Below are 15,051 nucleotides of genomic sequence, written 5' to 3' on the forward strand. Positions count from 1 at the left end.
ACAGGAGGTACTGGGGGTTTGAGTTTGCAGGCTAACACATTTTTGTATTGAAAAGTAGGAAATGTATGAAGATATTAATAATGGCCCAGGTTGAAGTCCTCATGTCATCATCATCGTCATCAAAAAAAAGGAACTGTTGTTGTATAATGTCACACTGCACCAACTGATACTGAAAGTCAATTTATATCCTGTTGAGCTTTTCCCAATTCAGATTTGTAACATTGCATGTCAATGGTGGAACAAGGAATGTGTAATTCTGTGTAAAACGTACATTGTTTGAAAATGAAAACAAATATATACATTTATTTTTTTCTTCATTTATGCTATAGATAAGACATACTGAATACAATGAATTATGTAATAAACACTGGTAATTCTCCATACAGTCCAATGTCCAATGCTGCCTGTATGCAGAATGCTACAGGAAGTGGTCACTGAGCAGATCCTGCGCAGACTGAGTCTACCCTAAACACACTTCCAATTGTTGTTGGGATCACAGCACCCCCCCCCCCCCCCCCCCCTTAACACAGTAAACTAAGCCAACATTTTCTAAAAATTCTTTAAAGAAACGTTTGTTGAATGCTAACCACAGTGTGACCACAGATCTGGTAAACAGTAGCTGTGCCTCAGACTAACGTTGGAGATGCAGACTGAATGTCTAGTAACCATTAACACTGTTTAAAACTAAGAAGTAAAGAGAGTAAAATACATGAGTACAAAGTAAAAGAAGTATCAAAATGTAACATAAGCTAACCTAAACTGCCACCTCAACAGTGTTTACAAACTCATTTTCTGTTGACCACTTCCCTCCCAGTCAGAACCCCTCACATCAGACTACACACTCTGCTGTGGGGTCTCTCTCTTCCTTCTTCCTCTTTTACCTTTCATCTCAGAGAGCTGCAGAGCAGCATAGTTCAAGTCTTCACCTTCCTGTGAAGAATCACAAAATGTAAGTAACTGTAACATGAAATTTACAACTACAAGATAATGAAAGGTGTTCATCATCATATAAAAACAACATATATTCAGTTTCTGCCAGATAAAACTTGCTTATTGTTACAATTATGACTGTACCACAAAAACCCAAATCATATATATACTGTATATGGTGGTTTGAACCATGTTATGTAGAACGAATGTACCTGACCACTTCCCTGTTCTGCAGTTGTCTTGTCACGTCCGTGACAGGCAGCGCTTACTGTCATAAGACAATACAACATTCATTATAAAAACTCCTGAGGCCTCATACAAAACTGTAGTTTTGTAGCTTTTAATATTCCATATTTCTTCAGGTCAAAGATATAACATTTACCTTTACAATTATCAGACACTGTCCGTGTCTTTCTGGTACAGAAAGACACAGACATCAGAGGATCCTGGATACATCACATGATCATCACAGGATCCTGTGATGTTTCCACCAATAGGCTAAATAAAGCACTGATGTAAATTAAGAACACGCATTAGCACAGTCCCATTTGTGCATGCCTTCATGTAGGTATTCATATAAACCTTAAACTTTCGTCTGACTGTTCATGATACATTCCTTTAATTAAAAAACACAATTGATTGCCAGGTCAACATAAAGTCAAATCCATATTATGTTTCCTTTATCAAATGCTGTTTTTTCCTGTGGTGTGTTAGTTAGTGCCTACTGAAGAGAAAAGTTTGTTAAGATGTTCAAGGTATTTAACATAAAGAATATACCAGATTGGTTGGATGAGTTTAATCATGTTTTTTCAACATTTATTTGCAATTACATAAACGTTGAATACATGTTTTATATATCATTATTTCTCAGCCTTGGTCAACTATATTTGCTTGGATTCAGACAGGTACAGTCGCCTTGCAAAGATCATAAACCAAATGTAAAATTTCTGTCAAAATATCAGTATAACACAGGCCTTTACTTTAGACCTGGCAGCTCTATAAAGGGAAAAGCTCATGACTGAAAAGAGGTGAGGTGTGGAAGCAGGTTTCAGTCAGTGTTTTAAAATATCAAACTTGTTTATTTCTTGGTGCTGTATGGCAACAGCGCTTGTAGCCTATGCTAATTTTTTACTTCATCATCATGACAACCACAACCAGGAAGTTAATCAAGATAACACAATTACAATAAAAAATAACCATATTGAGATTAAATGATGATGTCTGTTACACTATTAAAATCACAGCTCCAAAAAGAACTCTACACCAATCATTTCACAGACATTTATAGAAACAGCCTTCAAAAACATGTAAAGAAACATTTGTTGAGAGCTAACCACATTGTAACCACAGTTCTAGTAGCATTGCTGCTCATACTACACTCTGATATGAAGACTGAATATCTACAACTCAAAATCACTCTGACACATTATTCTCAATATCAGAGTCAATATAATACAACACAATGAGCTAACCTTAACCGCCACCCTAACAACATTTACGTATTGATTTGCCATTGATCACTTCATTTCCATTCTGAATACCTCACAGTAGAATAGATATTCTGTGTGGTCTCGCTCTCATCGGTTTGACCTCTCGTTCCAAAGAAACGCAGAGCTGCAGTTAATTTCTCTTCATATTCATCCTGAAAAATGATCATAGTTATAAGTAATGGTGACACGAAAGGTTGAAATCAATACAGTTAACAGTCATAGAAAACCAGATACCCTTTAGGTGCATCGTGGTAAAGCGTACATATTGTTACAATATTCAATGTAAAATACTTAAGACCTGTATCATGCAGTATATACAGTTCATGTTTTAATATAGTTCATATATACATGTATACAGCATATAAACTTTGTGTTGATTTGGACTCTTTTTTAATATTATTTACCTGCACAGTTGACTTTTCAGCAGTTGTCTTTTCATATCCGTGAAAGGCAGTTCTCTCTGTTTAATGACAATGTAACATTAATAAAAATGTTGTCTATAGTTTAGACTATAGCTTTTAATATTCCATAAATCTCCAGGTCAAAAATACAACTTTTACCTTTACATTTCTCACACACTGTCCTTGTCTTTCTGGTACAGATGAGGATAATGATAAACACAACACACACAGCTAAAGACACCCCAAGGATGATAACTAGGAGATCCACTGCTGGTTCTGAAGGGAACAACAGAAGAGGGAGGCAGCACTGATGTAGTCAAATGTGGAGTTACACCAAACATCCATCCACCTAGAATCATGTTCATTACCTTTAACATCCAGTCTTGTTCCATTGCCAAACAGTATCTCTCCACATGTGGCCACTGCACAGTAGTAAGTCCCAGAATCAGAGGAGCTGAGGTTGTTCTTGGAGAGGCTGTAGACACAGCTCCGTGTAGGAGAGGGAGTCTCAGGTCTCTTCTCACACTCTTCTCCCCTGTCTCTTTGGGTGTAAAGGAGTCCTGGATGGGATTCTCCTGCCCCGGCTCTGAACCAGAACACACTGTGTTGTCCTGTACAGGACTCAGAGAGGACTGAACACTGCAGAGTCACAGAGTCTCCTGGATGGACTGGCTTAGACTCTGGCTGCTGCAACACTGTCAGGTTGTGAGATCTCTGAAGAAAGTTACCTGCATATTTACAATGAAAAATAACATTGCACTTGATGGTATATTAACAAAAAATGTAATTAAATCTACGAATATAATATTGTTTATAAACATATATCTATGATGGGATACGTACCCCTCACAGTCACAAAGGTGCCGTTTCTGAAATGTATCCCATACATAGTTCCGGTTTGACAAAAGTATATTCCCTCGTCTGAACTGGTTACATTTTTTATTTTTAAAACATAATTATTTTTCACCATTTCTGCAGAGAAACGCAGAGGGTTTTTCAAAACAGTTGAATTTAGTTGATTTTGAACTTTAAAAGTTAAAGGTTGGGGCACATGTCCAAGGGTTTGCTTGTACCAGTACATCAATGCATAATTTTCTGATATCAGACACTGCAGTGTTACAGTTCGACCGTGTTCAGCTGTGGTCAAAGGAATATGTTGGTGAACATCCTCACTTTGAATCAGATCTAGAAAAAGTTTGAAGAATTTGTTAGAGGACATCATTTTCACTCAGACTTCAACTTAACTGGACAGACTCAGTCCGCCAGCTTGAATAAAAGGTACCCACTTTAGTACCATGTTTAGTTTCCAGATTTCATAACAACATTGCTTTATGTACAAAGGTTTTAGTATTTACATATTTTCCTTTCACTCATTAAGTACAATTACATGAGCTAACAAAACCACACTTTTTTAGATAGTCCATCAACGGTATTGATTATTGTAGATATTTAATTAACTCTACCATTCTTAAATTGGCAACAAATAAAAAAACTGTTGATCAAAACCATCAGAGATGCAATTTGCACTGTAAAACCTTTCTTGGTATTCTGAGAATCTACAGTTGACCTAGATGAAACAATTCAAAATAATATAACTTATAAAATACACACTTACACTGTTGAGAGAGAAGAAGTACACAGATATGTCTGATTAAGATCATCTTGGTGCTTTGCAATGATAGTTTGTCTTTTCTGACTTTTAACTCATGAGCAGAACTTTGGCCTGGATTCAGATGCAACCTGATTGGTGGAAGGGACTTCCTGTGACAAATCCACCAATAGGCTAAAGAAAACACGTATGGACATTAAGAACATGCATTAGCATAGTCCCACTTGTGCTTGCCTTCATGTAGGGTTTCATTTACAGATTAACCTTTCATCTGACTCTTTGATACATTCCTTTATTTAAAAAAACAAGCAATTTATTGCCAAGTCAACATGAAGTCAAATACATGTTATGTTTCCTTTATAAAATGAAGGTGCTGTTCTTTCCTGCAGTGTGTTAGTTACTGCGTACTGAAGAGAAAAGGTTATTGAGATATTCAAGCTATTTAACATAAAGAATAAACCTAATTGGTTGGGTGGGTTTAATCATGTTATGGTTTTCCATATTTTATTTGCAATTAAATAATTGTTGAATACATGTTTGATGTATCATTATTTCTCAGACCCGGTCAACTATATTTGCTTTTATTCAGATATGTACAGTCGTCTTGCAAAGATCATAAACCAAATGTAACATTTTTGTCAACATATAAGCAAAAGACAGGCCTTGACTTTACACTTGGCAGCTCACAAAGGGACCAGCTCATGACTGAGACGAGGTGAGGTTTGGAAGCAGGTTTCAGTCAAACTGTTTTGAAATATCCAACTTGGTCAGTTTTTTTCTTGGTGTTTTATGGCAACAGCGCTTGTAGCCTATGCTAATTTGATTTCATCATTATGACAACCACATCCAGGAAGTTTATCAAGATAACACAGTTACAATTTTAAAAAACTGTACTGATATTAAATCATGTTGTCCGTTATACTATTACAATCACAGATCCAAAAAGCACTCTATACTTACACTGCTCCTTTAAAAAAAAATTATAGAAACCACTTTCAAATATTTGTTGGGAAACATTTGTTGGGCGCTAACTTTGTAACCACAGTTCCAGCAGCATTGCAGCTCAAACTACACTCGGATGTGCAGACTGAAAATCTACAACTGAAAATCACTCGGACAATTATTGTTAATATCAGAGTCAATGAAATACAACATTATGAGCTAAGGTTAATTGCCACCTCAATAATGTTTATGGGAGTCAGGTGGCTGAGCGGTTAGGGAATCGAGCTAGTGATCTGAAGGTTGCCAGCTCGATTCCCGGATGTGCCAAATTATGTTGTGCCCTTGGGCAAGGCATTTCACCCTTCTTGCTTCGGGGGAATGTCCCTGTACTTGCTGTAAGTTGCTCTGGATAAGAGCGTCTGCTAAATGACTACATGTTTACAAACTGATTTTCTGTTGAGCATTTCCCTCCTAGTCAGAAACCCTCACATCAGAGTACACACTCTCCTGTGGGGTCTCTCTCTTCCTTCTTCCTCTTTTACCTTTCATCTCAGAGAACTGCAGAGCAGCATAGTTCAAGTCTTCACCCTCCTGTGAAGAATCTCAACATGTAAGTAACTGTAACATGAAATGTATTACTAAAGAACTAAAGGAGATCATCTGCATATAAAATCCAAACATAGGCTATTAGATATTGCGCCATGGAAGAGCCTATATTGTTATATTAATGTAAATAGTATTTGGTTCAACTGTACCTGGCCACTTGACTGTTCTGCAGTTATCTTGTCATGTCCGTGATAGGTAACACTCACTATTCGATGACAAAGTAACATTCATTTGAATTAACTTCCAGGACCTCGGACCAAAATTGCCGTGTATAGCTTTTAACGTTACATAAATCTCCAGTTCAAAAACGCAACTTTTACCTTTACAATTCTCACACACTGTCCGTGTCTTTCTGGTACAGATGAGTATAATGATCAACACAACACACACAGCTAAAGTTACCCCGAGTACGATAACTAGGAGATCCACAGCTGGTTCTGGAGGGAACAACAGAAGAGGGAGGCAGCACTGATGTAGTCAAATGTATTTACACCAAACATCCATCCACCTAGACCAGGGGGCCCCAAACTACGGCCCGAGAGCCGAATACGGCCCGCCCACGCATTACGACCGGCCCTCTGAACAGTGCCAGACATATTTTTTGGTATAAAATAAATAAACAAAATTCACACTGATTGATATGCATACATCAATACATTTTTTTATTTCAATAGCAGTCAATATGAAAAAGGTAATTACGATAGTAATAAAGCTCTTTTAATAGGCTATATATCCCTTGATATGTACGGATGTACAGTATGGTGCATAACAAAATAATAAACTAATCTAGCATAATAAATACATTTAAAATCATAATAAAATCTCCACAATAATACTGGTAGTCACCCCGGCCCATGTCATGTTCTGTTACAGACCGACCCGGCCCAACATTTAAGAAAGGAAAAATTATCTGGCCCTCGCAAAAAAAACGTTTGGGGACCCCAGACCGACTCATGTTCATTACTTACCAAATTCCAGTCTTGTTCCACTGCCAAACAGTATCTCTCCACATGTGGCCACTGCACAGTAGTAAGTCCCAGTATCAGAGGAGTTGAGGTTGTTCTTGGAGAGGCTGTAGACACAGCTCCGTGTAGGAGAGGGAGTCTCAGGTCTCTTCTCACACTCTTCACTCCTGTCTCCTTGGGTGTAAAGGAGTCCTGGATGGGATTCTCCTGCCCCGGCTCTGAACCAGAACACACTGTGTTGTCCTGTACAGGACTCAGAGAGGACTGAACACTGCAGAGTCACAGAGTCTCCTGGATGGACTGGCTCAGACTCTGTCTGCTGCAACACTGTCTGGTAGTCAGTTCTCTGAAGATGGTTACCTGAATATTTACAAAGAAAAACATAAATACAATATAGTCTACAATATGCAGATAATAAATTGTTTATGAACTACAATGTATACATACCCCTTGCAGCCACAAAGGTACCGTTTCTGAATTCCATCTTATTATTCACTGCTTTTACAGAGAAGTATATTCCCCTGTCTGAACTGGTTATATTTTGGATTTTTAGAATAAAATTACCAGTAATGATTTGTGCAGAGAAAAGCTTTCCTAAATAGATTTTATGTCCTCCAATTTTAATTTTATTTGCTACAAGTTGGGGCATATGTCCAATGGTTTGCTTGTACCAGTATATTATTTCATAGTCTTCCGAGACTGCACATGGCAGTGTCACAGTTCCACCGTGTTCAGCAATGGTCAAATTTATATTTTGGTGAATGTCCTCACTTTCATTCAGATCTAGAAAATGGCAAATTGTTAAAGGATATCATTTTTCCAGACTTTGTAATTGCATTAATCCAGAAATAAAAGTATTTTGTACAACAATATTTTCAGTCCACTCATTATCTGTATATTATAATATATTACACATGATTTTTTTTTTCTATAATCCATGTGCAATGTCAATTATCAGAGTCCCAATTAACTATCAATTCATCTTAAATTGGTATAAACTCATTCAAACCAGTTTTTGAATATCAGCAGAGATGCCATTAGTACCCAGTTAATATGTCGGTCGAGAATCTACAGTTGATCTTTAGAGACCAATCCAAAATAATGTAACTGATAACTGATCAAATATACACTTACACAGATGAGAGAGAAGAAGTACACAGATATGTCTGATTGAAATCATCTTGGTGGTTTGCGATGATAGTTAGTCTTTTCTTATTTATGACTTATGAGCAGAACCTCTGGTCTGAATTCATATCCAACCTGATTGGGGGAAAGGACATCCTGTGAGATATAACTTGTGACTTCCTCTGACAGTTATAAGCATGTGCATGTTTTATTTACACATGTATATAATCTGACTGTTTGTTTAATGCAAGGTTTACACTTTGACAAATCATTGACTGCCACATCAGAAGAAAGGCAAATGTTTATTTTATCTTCATTTATCTAATCAAGGTGCTCTTTATTGCTAGAAAGTGTACATAATGCTTACTTAAAGGAATGGGATATTACGATGCTCAACGAATTTACCATAATGAAAATACCATTATGATTTTATGAGGTCATTTATATTTTGGTTTTACAACTTTTGTTCATAATTACAGATGTAATTTCAATACATAATTTAAGTTGTCATCCTTTTCCCAACCCCAGTCAACTGAATTTGGTTCTGATTCAATCATCTTGCAAAGGACATAAAGAGATGGTAGCTCTATAGAGGGAGCAGCTCACGACTGAGAACAGATGAGAAGTGGAGGCAGATTTCTGTAAAAATATTAGGAAATATCATAATCGGTCAGTGCTGCAGTTCATTTCTCTTGTCAGAGTTTTGGTTCTGAATGGCAACAGCACTTGTAGCCTACGCTCATGTGACCTTCGTCTTCATGGCAACCACAACCAGGAAGAGGAACAGACAGATCTGAACAGGAGGTACTGGGGGTTTGAGTTTGCAGGCTAACACATTTTTGTATTGAAAAGTAGGAAATGTATGAAGATATTAATAATGGCCCAGGTTGAAGTCCTCATGTCATCATCATCGTCATCAAAAAAAAGGAACTGTTGTTGTATAATGTCACACTGCACCAACTGATACTGAAAGTCAATTTATATCCTGTTGAGCTTTTCCCAATTCAGATTTGTAACATTGCATGTCAATGGTGGAACAAGGAATGTGTAATTCTGTGTAAAACGTACATTGTTTGAAAATGAAAACAAATATATACATTTATTTTTTTCTTCATTTATGCTATAGATAAGACATACTGAATACAATGAATTATGTAATAAACACTGGTAATTCTCCATACAGTCCAATGTCCAATGCTGCCTGTATGCAGAATGCTACAGGAAGTGGTCACTGAGCAGATCCTGCGCAGACTGAGTCTACCCTAAACACACTTCCAATTGTTGTTGGGATCACAGCACCCCCCCCCCCCCCCCCCCCCCCCTTAACACAGTAAACTAAGCCAACATTTTCTAAAAATTCTTTAAAGAAACGTTTGTTGAATGCTAACCACAGTGTGACCACAGATCTGGTAAACAGTAGCTGTGCCTCAGACTAACGTTGGAGATGCAGACTGAATGTCTAGTAACCATTAACACTGTTTAAAACTAAGAAGTAAAGAGAGTAAAATACATGAGTACAAAGTAAAAGAAGTATCGAAATGTAACATAAGCTAACCTAAACTGCCACCTCAACATTGTTTATAAACTGATTTGCTGTTGACCACTTCCCTCCCAGTCAGAACCCCTCACATCAGAGTACACACTCTCCTGTGGGGTCTCTCTCTTCCTTCTTCCTCTTTTACCTTTCATCTCCGAGAGCTGCAGAGCAGCATAGTTCAAGTCTTCACCTTCCTGTGAAGAATCACAATATAATTTAAAGTAAAGTAAATGTAGCATGAAAGGCACTATTAGAAAAACTAAAATCTTCATACTAAAAACCATCCTAAATTGCATCCTGATAAAGCCTACATATTGTTACAATAATGACTGGACCAACTGTACCGGACCGCTTGACTGTTGTTCAGTTGTCTTGTCATGTCCGTGACAGAAGGCACTCACTGTTCAATGACAATGTAACATTCATTAGAAAAAACTCCCAGGGCCTCTTATTTACATTTAGTCATTTAACGGACGCTCTTATCCAGAGCAACTTACAGTAAGTACAGGGACATTCCCCCGAGGCAAGTAGGGTGAAGTGCCTTGCCCAAGGACACAACGTCATTTGGCATGGCCAGGAATTGAACTGGCAACCTTCAGATTACTAGCCCGATTCCCTAACCGCTCAGCCATCTGACTCTTATCAAAAATATTGTCTGTAGTTTTTACTGTTCGATACCCTGTATGTACATTGTCGGTTCAATCTTAGGATAACTTTTACCTTTGCAATTCTCAAACACTGTCCCTATATTTCTGGTACAGATGAGGATAATGATCAAAACAACGCACACAGCCAAAGACACCCCCAGGATGGAAACTATGAGATCCACTGCTGGTTCTGGAGGGAACAACAGAAGAGGGAGGCATCACTGACATAGACAAATGTAGAGTTACACCAAACATCCCATCCACCTAGACTCATGTTCATTACTTACCAACATCCAGTCTTGTTCCATTGCCAAACAGTATCTCTCCACATGTGGCCACTGCACAGTAGTAGGTCCCAGAATCAGAGGGGCTAAGGTTGTTCTTGCATAGGCTGGTTAAAGGACAGTTACCTGAATGTTCACAATGAAAAAAGTACGAATACAACATAGCCTGCTTATAAAATATTGTTTCTAGACTACGGTGTTATACTTACCCTTTACAGTAACAAAGGTGCCGTTTCTGAATTCCATCCTTAACGTTGTTCCGGTTGTACAGAAGTATATTCCCTTGTCTGAACTGGTTATGTTTTGGATGTTTAGATTATAAGTACCATTCACCATATTTGCAGAGAAACCTTCTACCAAAACAGTTGATTTAGTTCCATTGTAAACTACTACACGTTGGAACACGTGTTTAATAGTTTGTCTGTACCAGCATGTCCAGGGAAAATATGATTCTGATATTGCACACTGCAGTGTTACTGTTCCACCGGGTTCAGCGGTGGTCAAATGAATATGTTGGTGAACATCCTCACTTTGAATCAGATCTAGAAAATGGGGAAACAATGTTTTAGAGGAAATGTTTGCTCTCAGAAATCAAACTGACAGTGCAGGATCACTCTGCCAACTGGAAATAAAAATTGACTTTTGTACAATGTTTCGAGTCCACATTCCAAAACAGAATTGCTATAGTAACAAAGGTTTTTCAGAATTTAAATGTTTCTTTCCACAATTATGAATTATTACATGAGAAATTGTGTGTGAAAAATCACACAATACTTTTTAGAAAATCCATCGACTGCACAAAGATCGTTGTAGATACTCAATTATCTCTCTACAAATCTTAAATCGGTATCAACGAACCCAAACCAAGTTTTGAAAATCATCATAGATGCCATTTGGCACTCTGTCAATGCTTTCTTGATAGTTTGAGAATCTACAGTTGACATACATGGAACTAACCAAACAAAGTGTAACTGTTAACTGATTAAATATACACTTACAAAGTTGAGAGAGAAGAAGTACACAGATATGTCTGATTAAGATCATCTTGGTGCCTTGTGATGATAGTTTGTCTTTTCTGACTTTTTACTCATGAGCAGAACTTTGGCCTGAATACAGATGCATCCTGATTGGTGGAAGGGACTTCCTGTGATGTATCCACCAATAAGCTAAAGAAACCACTGATGCACATTAAGAACCCGCATTAGCATAGTCCCAGTTGTGCTTGCCTTTATGTAGGTATTCATATACACATACTACATTAACATATAAATAGTCTTAATTGCCTGTTCACTATGAAGTCAAATCCATGTCATGCTTCTTTTATCAAATCAAAGTTCTGGTCTCTCCTGCAATGTGTCAGTTAGTGCCTACTAAAATGAAAGCGTTGTTACAGTAAGATAGTCAAAGCATTTTTCATAAAGAATTCAGATTCATTTAACATGCATTTCATACCACAACAATCACAGATCCCCCCAAAAACTGTTGATTAACTCAACATCCGTGAGGGCTCTGCCACAGACACTGACACACAGGGAGTCACAACTAAAACTGGAGTCGAGGGCAGAGGGCAAAGGGTGCGATCGCCATGCTGCGCAGGGTGCAGTGAGAGTGGGGCAAGGTAGGCTACCATTCATCAGATTGACAATCAGGCACGTTTTTATCGGCTACCACCTTACAAAGTTGTGATGAGTTTTACATCTGTATGTTTTGCAAATTGTATTCATGTGTATCTTTCTTTCATTACATTGTCAGTGATGTGTATAACAACATAATTATTCTGTAGCCGGAATGTTCATGGTGGGCGGGGCTACGGTAAAGGAGGAGCCTCACTCTGTATTAACTTATCTGACACTCCCCTGAGTGTGGTGCACTGTGGGAAGGCAAGCGGTGCAGAGCGTTAAATAACGCTGTAGTGGACACGCAGGAAGTCAGGCTCTGGGATGTGTGATAGTGTTCATGCATGTTTTTTGTTTATTTTTGTTTTTTTGTTTCTCTGTAAATACCTTTAGGGATTGTTTTGATCGACATTGTCAAATGAAAAAACACAATTGCATTCACATGCTGCTGCAGATTAACCATCATTTATAATTTATAGCTAAAGACCCGGGGAGCACTTCCAGACAACGTCTTACAAAACAATGTCTAGAAACATTTATTGAATACGAACCACAGTGTGACCACAGTTCTTGTTGCATCACTGTGCCTATCAAGAGAAATCTTGCACACTGAATTTCTAGTGACCATATATACAAATGTAAAACCAATAAATCACAAACACATCATTATTACAATCAGACTTAAAAAAATACATTATGAGCTCATGTTAACTACCACCTCAACAGTGTTTACAAACTGACCTGGTAAACAGTGGCTGTGCCTCAGACTAACGTTGGAGATGCAGACTGAATGTCTAGTTACCACAAACACTATTTTAAAACTAAGAAGTAAAGAGAGTAAAATACATGAGTAAAAAGCAAAAGAAGTATCGAAATGTAACATAAGCTACCCTAAACTGCCACCTCAACAATGTTTACAAACTGATTTCCTATTGACCACTTCCCTCCCAGTCAGAACCTCTCACATCAGAGTACACACTCTCCTGTGGGGTCTCTCTCTTCCTTCTTCCTCTTTTACCTTTCATCTCAGAGAACTGCAGAGCAGCATAGTTCAAGTCTTCACCTTCCTGTGAAGAATCTCAATATGTAAGTAACTGTAACACGAAATGTACTACAAGAGAACAATAAGAGATCATCTGCATATAAAAGCCACACGTAGGCTACTTTAATTGTGTAAAGACAGTGCCTATATTTTTATATTAATGAAAATAGTATTTGGTTCAACTTTACCTGGCCACTTGACTGTTCTGCAGTTGTCTTGTCATGTCCGTGATAGGTAACACTCACTGTTTGATGACAAAGTAACATTCATTCGAATAAACTTCCAGGGCCTCGTACCAAAATTGCCGTCTACATTTTTTATAAATCTCCAGTTCAAATATACAAAGTTTACCTTTACAATTCTCACACACTGTCCGTGTCTTTCTGGTACAGATGAGGATGATGATCAACACAACACACACAGCTAAAGCCACCCCCAGGACGATAACTATGACATCCACTGCTGGTTCTGGAGGGAACAACAGAAGAGGGAGGCAGCACTGATGTAGTCAAATGTAGAGTTACACCAAACATCCATCCACCTAGACACATGTTCATTTCCTACCAACATCCAGTCTTGTTCCATTGCCAAACAGTATCTCTCCACATGTGGCCACTGCACAGTAGTAAGTCCCAGAATCAGAGGAGCTGATGTTGTTCTTGGAGAGGCTGTAGACACAGCTCCGTGTAGGAGAGGGAGTCTCAGGTCTCTTCTCACACTCTTCACTCCTGTCTCCTTGGGTGTAAAGGAGTCCTGGATGGGATTCTCCTGCCCCGGCTCTGAACCAGAACACACTGTGTTGTCCTGTACAGGACTCAGAGAGGACTGAACACTGCAGAGTCACAGAGTCTCCTGGGTGGACTGGCTCAGACGCTGGCTGCTGCCACACTGTCTGGTAGTGAGATCTCAGAAGATGGTTACCTGAATAATTACATTGAAAAAGAACATTGCACTTGGTGACATTAACAAAAATGAAGATAAAATCGGCTATTATAATATTGTTAAACATCTATCTACAGTGGGATACGTACCCCTCAAAGTCACCAAGGTGCCGTTTCTGAAATTCATCCCAAACTGTGTTCCGGTTTGACAGAAGTATATTCCCTCGTCTGAACTGGTTATATTTTTGATGTTTAGAACATAATTACTACCAACCATTTTTGCAGAGATACGTTCTCCCGAAACACTTGAAGTTTCTTGAAATTTCGTTTTATCCGCTACACGTTGGGGCATATGTCCAATACTTTGCTTGTACCAGTATAGCATTCGATCTTTCTCTGATATCACACATTGCAGTGTTACAGTTCTACCGTGTTCAGCTGTGGTTAAAGGAATATGTTGGTGAACATCCTCACTTTGAATCAGATCTAGAAAATGGTGAACATTTTTTAGACATCATTTTCACTCAGAATTCAACTTAACGGGACAGACTCAGTCCGCCAGCTTGAAAAAAAGATATCCACTTTTGTACCATGTTTTGTTTCCAGTTTTCATAACAACATTGCTTCATGAACAAAGGCTTTTAGTATTTACATATTTCCATTCCACTCATTATTAATAAGTACAATTACATGAGATAACAAAACCACACTTTTTTAGATAGTCCATCGACAGCATTGATTATTGTCGATATTCAATTAACTACAATTCTTAAATTGGCAACAACAATAAACAGTTGTTCAAAACCATCAGAGATGCAGTTGGCACTGTAAAAGCTTTCTTAATAATCTGAGAATCTAGAGTTGACCTACATGACACAATTCAAAAATAATGTAACTTATAAAATACAAACTTACACTGTTGAGAGAGAAGAAGTACACAGATATGTCTGATTAAGATCATCTTGGTGCTTGGCAA

At 38.0% G+C, this 15,051-nt stretch overlaps 3 protein-coding genes across 3 annotated transcripts; all 3 read right to left on the minus strand.

The window, feature by feature from the left end:
* Positions 1-1,802: 1,802 nt before the first annotated feature.
* Positions 1,803-4,529, minus strand: LOC124478505. The gene is made up of 6 exons (XM_047036794.1): positions 4,437-4,529; positions 3,665-4,006; positions 3,190-3,549; positions 2,981-3,097; positions 2,825-2,880; positions 1,803-2,572 (listed from the first exon to the last, which is right to left on the minus strand). Exons 1-6 carry the CDS (start codon positions 4,480-4,482, stop codon positions 2,453-2,455), a joined length of 1,041 nt encoding a protein of 346 aa, XP_046892750.1. The 5' UTR covers positions 4,483-4,529; the 3' UTR covers positions 1,803-2,452.
* Positions 4,530-4,823: 294 nt separating this feature from the next.
* LOC124470402 lies at positions 4,824-11,607 on the minus strand. Its single transcript, XM_047024262.1, has 9 exons — positions 11,535-11,607; positions 10,746-11,078; positions 10,540-10,662; positions 10,326-10,442; positions 9,950-10,005; positions 9,655-9,799; positions 6,947-7,303; positions 6,299-6,415; positions 4,824-4,837 (listed from the first exon to the last, which is right to left on the minus strand). The coding sequence occupies exons 1-9, from the start codon at positions 11,578-11,580 to the stop codon at positions 4,824-4,826; spliced, it is 1,308 nt and encodes a 435-aa protein (XP_046880218.1). The 5' UTR covers positions 11,581-11,607.
* Positions 11,608-12,591: 984 nt separating this feature from the next.
* On the minus strand, positions 12,592-15,051 carry LOC124478400 (signal-regulatory protein beta-2-like). The gene is made up of 6 exons (XM_047036678.1): positions 14,991-15,051; positions 14,226-14,561; positions 13,759-14,115; positions 13,546-13,662; positions 13,383-13,438; positions 12,592-13,219 (listed from the first exon to the last, which is right to left on the minus strand). The coding sequence occupies exons 1-6, from the start codon at positions 15,034-15,036 to the stop codon at positions 13,082-13,084; spliced, it is 1,050 nt and encodes a 349-aa protein (XP_046892634.1). The 5' UTR covers positions 15,037-15,051; the 3' UTR covers positions 12,592-13,081.

Source organism: Hypomesus transpacificus, chromosome 1 (assembly GCF_021917145.1).
Source record: "Hypomesus transpacificus isolate Combined female chromosome 1, fHypTra1, whole genome shotgun sequence".
Lineage (NCBI taxonomy): Eukaryota > Metazoa > Chordata > Actinopteri > Osmeriformes > Osmeridae > Hypomesus > Hypomesus transpacificus.

Bases quoted from the DNA above. Each gene is read 5' to 3' on its own strand.
- LOC124478505 (XM_047036794.1), bottom strand. From the start codon at position 4,482: ATGATCTTAATCAGACATATCTGTGTACTTCTTCTCTCTCAACAGT. The intron at 2,881-2,980 runs GTAAAAGTTGTA...GTCATTAAACAG, and splicing joins AGTGTGTGAGAAATGTAAAG to AGAGAACTGCCTTTCACGGA. The intron at 2,573-2,824 runs GTAAATAATATT...ATCATTTTTCAG, and splicing joins CTGAAAAGTCAACTGTGCAG to GATGAATATGAAGAGAAATT.
- LOC124470402 (XM_047024262.1), bottom strand. From the start codon at position 11,580: ATGATCTTAATCAGACATATCTGTGTACTTCTTCTCTCTCAACTTT. The intron at 10,006-10,325 runs GTAAAAGTTATC...GTCATTGAACAG, and splicing joins AGTGTTTGAGAATTGCAAAG to TGAGTGCCTTCTGTCACGGA. The intron at 9,800-9,949 runs GTACAGTTGGTC...GATTCTTCACAG, and splicing joins AACAACAGTCAAGCGGTCCG to GAAGGTGAAGACTTGAACTA.
- LOC124478400 (XM_047036678.1), bottom strand. From the start codon at position 15,036: ATGATCTTAATCAGACATATCTGTGTACTTCTTCTCTCTCAACAGT. The intron at 14,562-14,990 runs GTAAGTTTGTAT...ACCATTTTCTAG, and splicing joins ACTTCTTCTCTCTCAACAGT to ATCTGATTCAAAGTGAGGAT. The intron at 13,439-13,545 runs GTAAACTTTGTA...GTCATCAAACAG, and splicing joins AGTGTGTGAGAATTGTAAAG to TGAGTGTTACCTATCACGGA.